General features: G+C 45.7%; 1 protein-coding gene across 1 annotated transcript in view; it reads left to right on the top strand.

Annotated features, from left to right (window-relative positions):
- Positions 1-12,022, top strand: part of LOC144493855 (frizzled-3) — a 128,537-nt gene that overhangs the window by 79,411 nt on the left and 37,104 nt on the right. Inside the window, exon 5 of the mRNA XM_078213424.1 lies at positions 10,565-11,582. Within this exon, the coding sequence (XP_078069550.1) occupies positions 10,565-11,582 (1,018 nt within the window). The remainder of the gene's footprint in view (positions 1-10,564; positions 11,583-12,022) is intronic.

Genomic DNA, 12,022 nt, shown 5'->3' with positions numbered 1-12,022 from the left:
CAAGTTCCACCACGGGAACAATTCTGCCAAGTTCACCACAGGACTCTGAACATTTCACCATCAACAATCCAGTTACAGACCCCCCCATGCCCCCCAGTCCCCCCAGCCACTTGCAGCACACAGTCACAGCCCCCCCCAGCCACCTGCAGCACACAGTCACAGCCCCCCACCAGCCACATGCTGCACGCAGTCACAGCCCCCCCATGCCCCCCAGCCCTGCCAGCCACATGCTGCACGCAGTCACAGCCCCCCCAGCCCTGCCAGCCACATGCTGCACGCAGTCACAGCCGCCCCCCCCATGCCCCCCAGCCACATGCTGCACGCAGTCACAGCCCCCCCATGCCCCCCAGCCCTGCCAGCCACATGCTGCACGCAGTCACAGCCGCCCCCCCCATGCCCCCCAGCCACATGCTGCACACAGTCACAGCCCCCCCATGCCCCCCAGCCACATGCTGCACACAGTCACAGCCCCTGGTAACATTGGAAGGCTGCAGCAGTGCTAGGATCCAGCTGCACTGCAGGACCCGAGGTCCGTGCTGCCACATGGACATCGGAGTTCGTGCACAGCAACAGCCCCCCCTTCCTCCCCACACACTCGCAGAGACGCCACGGACCCGGGACAGCGGAATGGCCGCGACTCAAGACACGTAAGTACCGGGGAGCCTCCGAACGCAACGCGCCTACCTCCTTGCCAACCCTCACTGAGGAAGCACCGGCTTCCGACTTTTATTTACCAGGTCGTTAAAAACGCGGACGCGGATTGGGCCGCACGGTGGTAAAGTGCGATTTGGTGGTAGAGTTGGGCGTGCGCTTCATTAAGTCGATTTAAATGCATGCAAATGCATTTAAATCGGCGGGCCGCCCGATCCGGGCCCGAATCACGCTCTGCTAGGAATCGGGTGCGCACCGCGTTAAAGGACCAACGCCCAACTTTACCGTGATTTCAGGCGCGAAGTTTTGGTAAAATCGGGCCCGTAATTTTATCACAACTGAGTAAAGGATCTTTCTCAAAATAGTCACCTTCCTTTCTCTTCCAAGTGTTGACTGATCTATGGGCATTTAAAATATTTTCTGTGCATTTCAGATTTATAACATTCTACAGCTCTGTCATGAGACCCCTGTTATCCTGCTTAATGTGCAAAAACATTCACCCTTCTCTATGATGCCCACTAAATTATACATATATCTGAACTGTCACTACATTTAGGATGTGTACATATAATGTCTATCCAAAACTGCTTTTCCATACTTTGCAACTGGTGATTGTAGTCAGTTTGGATGCAGATATATTGAGACCTTTTTCTTTTGACTGGAGAAGTGTTTGTGTTCACTAATGAGTGGGGAGAAAGGCTGAGTCAAACACCTGAGTTGCTAAAACTGCTGGCAGCATACTCCCACCGGCAGGTTTCCCGCCAATGTGGGGCGACGTTCCCACTGGCAGCAGTTGGACAAGAGAATCCCATCGCTAGCAAACAACGTGCCACCTCCCGCCAGCGGGAACACATGGCTGGGAAGTTGGAGAGTCTCACCCATTGTTTCTGACCTGTGACTATAAAGTAGAAAGATTAAGAGCTGCCACTTAGCTGGCATGAAATTTCTGATGACATTTATAGAGCAATTGAGGCACATTTCTCCTTTAATCATTGTTTGTACAGCACTTTGGGAAGCACTCGGGTTGTGAAAAAATGCTATATAAATGTAAAGCTCTTTTATTGATCCCTACCTAGAGCAATGACCAATTCAGGGCACCTAAATACCTCCCAACTATCTGACTGTCAATTTTGCAGATATCACTGTAATGGATACGCTGCTGCATCCAACTTCAACTACTTTAAAACTGCCTGAGCTTATAGTATTCCTGTAACCAGTGAGAGAGAATACTTCTATTTCTCCAGTCTGGGCTCTGTTTAAACAGGTTTCATGGGTAAATGAGCAGTGTTTCATTCTTCTGCTCTACTGCTGCTTCAGTAAAAGGTTTAAGAAAACTGTCTCTGGACTTTTACATTGACTTGCAATGCTCTTGATTCGTTGGAATTGCTATCACAAGTTCTTTTGGTGATGTGTCAAGTATATCGTATCGTTTCACGTAGGAGTTCTGTGTGAATTTCCAGCATTTGATAATTTTAAAGTTCCAAATCAAGCACTTTGTTTTTCCTTTTTATATCTATGTTTCCATTCCCATGCCAGTATATACTTGACCACCCTCAGTCAGTAACCCGCAAAGATTTGCTGTTGTCCATAAGATATAGGAGCAGAATTAGGCCATTCGGCCCATCGAGTCTGCACCACCATTCGATCATGGCTGATATGCTCCTCCTCCCCATTTTGCTGCTGTCTCCCCATAACCCTTCAACGCATTACCTATTAAAAATTTGTCCAGCTCCTCCTTAAATTTACTCACTGTCCCAGCACCCACCGCACTTTGAGGTAGCGAATTCCACAGATTCACAACCCTTTGGGAGAAGGAGTTTCTCCTCAGCTCTGTTTTAAATTTGTTACCCCTTATCCTAAGACAATGACCTCTTGTCCTAGAATGCCCCACAAGAGGAAGCAGCTGCTCCACGTCTACTTTATCCATGCCTTTTATCATCTTATATAACTCAATTTGATCTCCCCTCATTTTTCTAAATTCCAGAGAGTATGGGCCTTAACGGTTCAATCTCTCTTCACACGACAAACCCCTCATCTCTGGAATCAATCTAGTGAACCTCCTCTGAACTGCCTCCAATGCCACTACATCTTTCCTCAAATACGGGGACCAAAACTGTGCACAATACTCCAGGTGCGGTCTCGCCAATGCCTTGTATTGTTGCAACAATACTTCCTTACCTTTATATTCTATTCCTTTAGCTATAAATGCCAACATTCCATTCACTTTCTTTATTATCTGCTGTACCTGCATGCTAGTTTTCTGTCACTCATGAACAAGGACACCCAGATCCCTCTGCACCAGAGCACCCCGAAGTCTCTCCTCATTTAGACACTAAGTTGCCTTCCCATTTTTCCAACCAAAATCCATGACCTCACATTTATCCACTTTAAACTCCATCTGCCACATTTTGGCCCACTCTCCTAACCTATCTACATCCATTTGTAAGGTTCTTATTTCCTCATTGCAACTTACTGTCCCGCCTATTTTTGTGTCATCTGTAAATTTGGCTGTAGATCCTTCTATTCCTGTATCCAAGTCATTGATATAGATTGTAAATAGCTGGGGCCCAAGGATCGAAACCTGTGGCACCCCACTAGTTACTTCTTGCCATCCAAAAAAACATGTATCCCGACTCTGTCTTCTGCCCATCAGCCAGTCACCTATCCAAGATAATGAATTCCCCTAATCCCGTGTGGTCTAATCTTGTGAATTAACCTTTTGTGCGGCACCTTATCAAACACCTTCCAGTGTCTAGATATACTACATCTACTACATCCACTTTGATTGTTACATCCTCGAAGAACTCTAGCAAATTAGTCAAATATGATTTGCCCTTCATAAAACCATGCTGTCTCTGACGGATAGTGTTTTGACTTTCCAAATGTCCTGATATTGCTTCTTTGATAATTAATTCTAACACTTTCCCAACAACAGATGTTAAACTAACTGGTCTGTAATTTCCCACATTTTGCCTCCCTCCCTTTTTGAATAAGGGTGTTACATTAGCTTTTTCCAATTCACTGGAACCTTTCGTGCGTCCAGGGAATTTTAGAATATTATAACCAATGGATCCATTATCTCCGCCGCCACTTCCTTTAATACCCTAGAATGTAGGCCATCAGGCCCAGGGGACTTATCTTTATTTATAAGTTTATTTGTTAGTGTCACATGTAGGCTTACATTAACACTGCAATGAAGTTACTGTGAAAATCCCCTAGTCGCCACACTCCGGCGCCTGTTCGGGTACACTGAGGGAGAATTTAGCATGGCCAATGCACCTAACCAGCAAGTCTTTCAGACTGTGGGAGGAAACCGGAGCACCTGGAGGAAATCCACGCAGACACTGGGAGAACGTGCAGAGACTCCGCACAGGCAGTGACCAAGCTGGGAATCGAACCCGGATCCCTGGCGTTGTGAGGCAGCAGTGCTAACCACTGTGCCATTGCCCTCCATCCCAATAGTTTGCTGAGTACCTTTTCCCTATCGATGTTGATTGTTCCAAGTTCTACTCTTTCTATTACCTCTGACTTGTCGTCCACTGTGAAAACTGAGGCAAAGTATTGATTTTAATATCTCTGCCATTTCAGGTTTCCCCACTATTAACTGTCTGGTTTCATCTTCCAAGGAACCAATATTCACCCTAGCGACTCTCTTCCCTTTTATATACCTGCTATCCTTCTTGGTATTTTGCGCTAGTTTTCTTTTGTAATTTATCTTAGCTCTTTTTATTACTTTTTTAGTATCCCTTTGTTTATGTTTGAAAGTTTCCCAATCTTCCAGCCTGCCACTGGCCTTTGCAATATGGTATACCTTAGTTTTTGTCTTTATATTGTCCTTGACCTCCTTGTTTAACCATGGATGTTTTTTACACCCCTAACCATCTTTCTTCCTCACTGGGATATATTTTAGTTGTGAGGACTTGAGTATCTCCTTGAACAGCTGCCACTGCTCATCCGCTGTCCGACCTTTTAACCTTCCTGCCCACTCTACTTGGCCCAAATCTGTCCTCATGCCTATGTAATATCCTTTGTTTAATTCCAGAACACTAGTTTGGGACTCCACTTTCTCACCCCAAAACTGAATTTTGAATTCCATCATACTATGGTCATTACTCCCGAGAAGATCCTTAACTATGAGGTCATTAATTAATCCCTCCTCATTACACAATACCAAATCCAGAGCATCCTGCTCCCTGGTTGGTTCCACAACATACTGGTCCAAGAAATAATATCTAATACATTGTGTCATTTCCTGGTCGATCCATTAGAAGAGACACTTGCTATTTGGCAAACCTTCCCCCGAGGATTGTTTTCCCCATCCCTTTTACTCTTCCCGCTAACTTGACTAGAATGCACTGGAAATTTGAAATCTGATGATTTAATGAATAGAGCAAAGATAGCTTGAGTTTGAAAAAAGAAAGCATTTGCATCTTTGTTGCATCTTTCATATCCTCAGAGCGTCCAAAACACTTCACAGAAATTTAGTGACTTAATATGCAAGCAGATAAAATGCAGCAACCATTTTGTACACAAAGGCCCCAGTGACAGCAAATGTGATACTTAACCTGTTTTCCATTGCATTAGTTGAGGGGACAGTATAATTAGAGATTGATGCTGTTCTCTGCAATCAAGGGTGAGAGTCCCAAAGGCTGTGTTTAATGACATTTCTGAACTAGAGAGGAGCTTGGGACTGGGAGGGGAAGGATCTAGTTTCCATGTCAATGACACAGATACAATGAAAAAAGAGGTTCTGCTAAGGGAGAATGAGCTGCCAGGGGCTAATTAAAAAGAACCCCAAAGGTAAAAATCTCTGGATTACTACCTGAGCCATGAACAAATTGATATAGGGGAAAGAAAATCAGAGTTAGATGCATGGCATAGGAGAAATGGGATTCAATTCATGGGGCACTGGTGAAAGAGGGAGCTGTACTGTTGGGATGGTCTGAGACCAGTGCCCTGGAGAGTCATATAACTAGGGCTTCAGAGAGTTAGTGCGCAAGTACAGCAAGCAATTAGGAAAGCAGTTGGCATGTTAACCTTTACTGCAAGAGAATTAGAGTCTTAGAAATTGAAGTTTTGCTGCAATTGTGCAGGGTTTTGGCAAAGCCACACCTGGAAACTATGCAATTTTGGTCTCCATATTTAAGGAAGGATGTACTTGTATTAGCTGCAGTACAGCAAAGGATCACTAAATTGATCCCTGAGTGAGAGGGTTAACCTATGATAAGAGGCAAAGTAAATTGGGTCTATATTCTCTGGTGGAAACATTCAAGATTATGAAGGGGCTTACAGGCTAGATACTGAGACATTGTTCCTTCTGGTTAAGGAATCTAAAATGGGGAGGGAGGCACAGTTTCAGGATAAGGGGTCGATCATTTGGGTCTGAAATGAGAAATGTCTTCACTTAAAGATTTGTGAATCTTTGGAATTCTTTATCCCAGATGTTTGTGGATGCACTATTGTTAAATATGTTTAAGGCCAAGACAGACAGTATTTGGTCTCACTGGAATGAGGAGCAAGTGGAAAAGTGGAGTTGAAGCCCCAATCTACTGTGATCATAGTGAATGTCAGAGGGGGCTCGATGGGTTGTATGATCTTCTGCTCATATTTCTTTCATTTATAACATATATAAATGTTGGCCAGAGCACCAGGAAAACTCTTCTGCTCTCCAAAAAGCACCATGGGCAGAGAGGGCCTCCATTTAACATCTCATTCGAAAGGCAAATCAGCTTACAATTTAGCATTCCAATTCTACACTGAAAGAATCAGATAAGAGAATGTACCTCAGTCTCATAATTAATTAGAAATGCCTTAAAACTTTTGTTTGCTTCCTCCCAAAGATCCACTCCACAAATAGTATGTTGAAGCACCAGTGTGCTGTGCAACTACAGCCTGTGTTCATTGCTCCCCTTCAGTGGCTAACTTGTTGATTTGTTTACTTGTGTTGTCCATAGAATAGATTCAGGTTCCTCATCTAAGTCAGAGTACTGATCTCAGTTTGGCTATCACATGGAATGGGCAATTGAGGGCCTAGTCTTGAACCTGTTCAATGAATGTTGTGCAGCTGAGGGAGGGGGAAAAAAGTGCAAGGTATTTGATTTGGTTTATTATTGTCATATATATTAGTGTACAGTGAAAAGTATTGTTTCTTGCTCGCTATACAGACAAAGCATAACGAACATAGGGAAGGAAAGGAGAGAGTGCAGAATGTAGTGTTACAGTCATAGCTAGGGTGTAGAGAAAGATCAACTTAATGCAAGGTAGGTCCATTCAAAAGTCTGATGGCAGGCAGGGAAGAAGCTGTTTTTGAGTCAGTTGGTACATGTTCTCAGACTTTTGTATCTTTCTCCCGGTCAAAGAGAGTATGTCCAGGGTGTGTGGGGTCCTTGATTATGATGGCTGCTTTCCCAATGCAGTGGGAAGTGTAGACAGAGCCAATGGATGGGAGGCTGGTTTGAGTGATGGACTGGGCTACGTTCGCGACCCTTTGTAATTTATTCCGGTCTTGGACAGAGCAGGAGCGATACCAAGCTGTGATACAACCAGAAATAATGCATTCTATGGTGCATCTGTAGAAGTTGGTGAGAGCTGTAGTGGACATGCCAAATTTCCTTAGTCTCCTGAGAAAGTAGAGGCGTTGGTGGGCTTTCTTAACTATAGTGTCTGTATGGAGGGAACAGGACAGGCTGTTGGTGATCTGGGCACCTAAAAACTTGAAGCTCTCAACCATCTCTACTTCGTCCCCATTGAAGTAGACAGGGTCATGTCCTCCACCAGGCTTCCTGAAGTTGATGACTGTCTCCTTCGTTTTGTTGACATTGAGGGAGAGATTATTGTCGCACCAGTTAACCAGATGCTCTCTCTCTCTTTCCTGTACTGTGTCTCGTCATTGTTTGAGATCTGACCCACAACGGTGGTGTCAACAGCAAACTTGAAAATTGAATTGGAGGGGAATTTGGCCACACAGTCAGAGGTGTACAAGGAGTATAGAAAGGGGCTGAGGCCACAGCCTTGTGGGCACTGGTGTTGAGGATGATCGTGGCGGTGGTGGTGTTGCCTATCCTTACTGACCGAAGTCTGTTGGTTAGGAAGTCTAGGATCCAGTTGCAGAAGGAGGAGCCGAGCCCCAGGTCACGGAGTTTGGAGATAAGTCTCATAGGAAAAATGGTGTTGAAGGCTGAGCTGTAGTCTATGAATAGGAGTCTGACATAGATGTCTTTGTTATCTAGGTGTTCCAGGGTTGAGTGTAGGGCCAGGGAGATGATGTCTGCTGTGGACCTGTTGTGGTGATAGGCAAACTGTAGTAGATCCAGGCAGTCTGGGAGGCAGGAATTGATTTGTGTCATGACTAATCTTTCGAAGTGCTTCATAATGATGATGTCAGAGACACCGGATGATAGTCATTAAGGCATGCTGCCTGGGCTTTCTTTGGTACTAGGATGATGGTTGTCTTCTTGAAGCAGGTAGGGATCTCCGATTGGTGTGAAGAGAGGTTGATGATGTCTGTGAATACCCCCACCAGCTGGTCTGCGCACGACCTGGGTGCTCATCCGAGTACACCGTCAGTCGTTTTCTGTGGGTTGACTTTTGAGAAGGCTGCTCTGACATCGGCCATGGTGACCTCAGATGCAGGTTCGTCCGAACCTTGAGATGGAGGACATGCTCTCGCTGACCTCTTACTCAAAACGGGCATAGAATGCATTGAGCACATCGGGGAGGGGTGCATTGGAGCTGGCGATTTTATCTGCCTTCATGTTATAGCCTGTTATGTCTTGCAGACCTTGCCATAGTCAGCGGGAGTCCGTGTGGCTAGCCTGGGACCCTAGCTTGGTCTGGTACTGTCGTTTAGCATCTTTGAGGATCTCTGTAGATCATATCTGGCTTTCTTGTATAGGTTGGGGTCACCTGACTTGAACGCCTCAGACCTGGACTTCAGCAAGCAGTGGATATCCCTGCTCATCCATGGTTTCTGGTTGGGAAGCACACAGATTTGCTTCTTTGGCACAGTCTTCTAACATTTAGTTTTTTTTCTAAAAAATGGTTATAAATAAATACTAAATACATTTGTTTTAGTGGCTGGAGATGTGATTTGGATCAATTATTCTTCCTGCATGTTATATAACTAAATAAATGAGTGGAGAGGGCAGAGTGGGGATTCCCAAATATATTTAATCTGACAGACTTGGCATGAGTACAAACAACCTACTGACTGATTTTGTTTCCTCACCACCTAATTTGTGCTTTGTTTTCATTTGTTGAGAATCGGTTAATGACCTATTTCCAAATGCCAGTTGGTAGAGGGTGCGCAATTGTCTGAAGCCAGGAAAGTGCCAGTGGTGGAAAACTTTTTCCAAAGTCACCTTGTTTTTAAAATTTATTCCTGAGATGTGAGCATTGCTGGCAAAGCCAGCATTTATTGCCCAACTGCCCTTAAGGTGGTGGGAAGCAAGCTTCTTGAACTGCTACATTCCATCCAGTGTAGGTACATCCAAAAAAGGGAGTTCTAAGTTTTTGAACAAGTGACCGTGAAGGAGAGCGTTCTAGTTCCAAATCACAGTGCTCTGACTTGCTCTGTAACCTGCAAGTCATGATGTTCCCACGCAACTGCTGGCCTTGTTTTTCTCGGTGGTAGAAGTTGCATGCTTGGAAGGTGCTACTGAAGGAGCTGAGATTCTTGTAGATGATATGCTTGCCTGTCACTCTGCACTAGTGGAAGAGTAAATGTTTAAAGTGGTAGGTGAGTGCCAGCCAAATAGGCTGCTTTGTGTTGGATGGTGTCCAGCTTTTTGAGTGCTGTTGGAGTGGCACTAATCCAGGCAAATGGAGCATATTCCAGCACATTCCTGACTTGTAACTTGTAGATGGTGGACTTTTCTTCTCAATCATACTACACTTATCCTAACTAGTTGTCAAATTATAGGTCATTGAGCTCTAGATAAAGTGAGCATTGACTGCAGTGGCTTCAGAGAGGAGCATCTGGTGATTTCACAGTGGCACTGCTGCCTCACAGCGGCGCTGCTGCCTCACAGCGGCGCTGCTGCCTCACAGCGGCGCTGCTGCCTCACAGCGGCGCTGCTGCCTCACAGCGGCGCTGCTGCCTCACAGCGGCGCTGCTGCCTCACAGCGGCGCTGCTGCCTCACAGCGGCGCTGCTGCCCCACAGCGGCGCTGCTGCCCCACAGCGGCGCTGCTGCCCCACAGCGGCGCTGCTGCCCCACAGCGGCGCTGCTGCCCCACAGCGGCGCTGCTGCCCCACAGCGGCGCTGCTGCCCCACAGCGGCGCTGCTGCCCCACAGCGGCGCTGCTGCCCCACAGCGGCGCTGCTGCCCCACAGCGGCGCGGACCTGGGTTCGATTCCAGGCTTGGGTGACTGTCTGTGTGGAGTCTGCACGTTCTCCCCGTGTCTGCGTGGGTTTTCTCCGGGTGATCCGGTTTCTCCCCACAGTCCAAAGATGTGTGGGTTAGGTGGACTGGCCATGCTAAATTGCTTCTTAATGTCCAAAGATGTGTAGGTTAGGTAGATTAATGGGATGAATGTGTGTGGTTACAGGGATAGTGCAGGGGTGGGCTTGGGTGGAATGCTCTTTCAGAGGATTGGTGCAGACTCAATGGGCCAAATAGCCCCCTGCACTGAAGGGATTCCATAATCTTTGGTGTGAAAGACCTTGGTGACAATCACATAGATACAGTGATCACATAAGTATGGTCTTCAGACTTCTTGCTTTGTTAACATCAGGTTCTTCAGATCAATTCTTTCTGGTGTTGCCAGAAGCACTCATATTTTCTTAATTTAACCATAATTCTTCCAAACAGAATCAGAAGTGGGGATCAGTGCAATGTGAAAATTAGCTACCCATCTTTTGCAAGCTGAGAAATATAAATTGATTTTCTGATTGACTTTTTCTGTCCCACAGATTTCCAGACTGTGATGAAGCCTACCCACGCCACAGTGACTCTGTTTCAGGCGGTGATCCCACCGAGGAGGCCCCAATGGCTGTGCAGAGGGACTATGGTTTTTGGTGCCCAAGAGAATTGAAAATCGATCCTGAGCTTGGCTATTCCTTTCTCGGGGTCACAGACTGTTCACCACCCTGTCCTAACATGTATTTCAGACGTGAAGAGCTTTCTTTTGCCAGGTACTTCATTGGTGTGATATCTATCGTCTGCCTATCTGCTACACTCTTCACCTTTCTCACATTCCTCATTGATGTGAAGCGATTCCGCTATCCAGAGCGACCAATCATATTTTATGCAGTGTGTTACATGATGGTTTCCTTGGTGTTCTTTATTGGGTTTCTTCTAGAAGACACAGTTGCCTGCAACAGAAATGATCCTTCAGTTTATAAAGCGTCTACAGTGACACAAGGTTCCCACAATAAGGCATGCACCATGCTGTTTATGGTACTTTACTTCTTCACAATGGCAGGCAGTGTCTGGTGGGTCATTCTTACCATCACGTGGTTTTTAGCTGCCGTTCCCAAATGGGGCAGTGAGGCCATAGAGAAGAAAGCACTCCTGTTCCATGCAAGTGCCTGGGGGATCCCAGGAACCCTCACTATCGTTCTCCTCGCCATGAACAAAATTGAAGGGGACAACATCAGTGGTGTCTGCTTTGTTGGACTGTATGACGTTGACGCGCTGCGATATTTTGTTTTGGCTCCTCTGTGTCTCTATGTGGTGGTAGGGGTTTCTTTGCTGCTAGCAGGTATAATATCCCTGAACCGTGTCCGGATTGAAATCCCACTGGAAAAAGAGAACCAGGACAAGCTGGTGAAGTTCATGATCCGCATTGGTGTATTCAGCATCCTGTACCTCGTGCCACTCCTTGTCGTAATTGGATGTTACTTTTATGAGCAAGCATTCCGCACTGTATGGGAGACGACATGGATTCAGGAGCGGTGTCGTGAATACCACATTCCCTGTCCTTACCAGGTACGTCACGCTTCACTATTTATATTGGAATGTAGTGGGTAAGGAAAGTATAACTCATAGCTGACTACTAGTAAACGAGGTGAACTTTTCAGTAATGTGTAACTAATAATCTGTTAAGTGTTGGCCCTGCAGCTTCAATCTACGCTCTGTATTCACTGATGCCCTGCATTACTCCATAATTACTGATATAACACATACCAACTGCAAGTGTAAATGCTCATATACATGTTTGTGTATGCATGTGAGTATATATAACATAAAAAATGTCACCTGTTATACTAAAAATAATATCTAATACTTAGTGGATGCAAGACAGTTAAAAAGAAAGACTTGCATTTGTATAGCACCGTTCCCGACCATCAGGATTCCTAAAGTGCTTCAAAAATCAATGAAGTATTTTTGAACTGTGCACACTGTTGCAATGTAGAAAATGTGGCAAG

The sequence above is a fragment of the Mustelus asterias genome, chromosome 5, assembly GCF_964213995.1.
Source record: "Mustelus asterias chromosome 5, sMusAst1.hap1.1, whole genome shotgun sequence".
NCBI lineage: Eukaryota > Metazoa > Chordata > Chondrichthyes > Carcharhiniformes > Triakidae > Mustelus > Mustelus asterias.
Note: the sequence above shows the minus strand (reverse complement) of the source record. Positions and strands in the feature narration are given on the sequence as shown.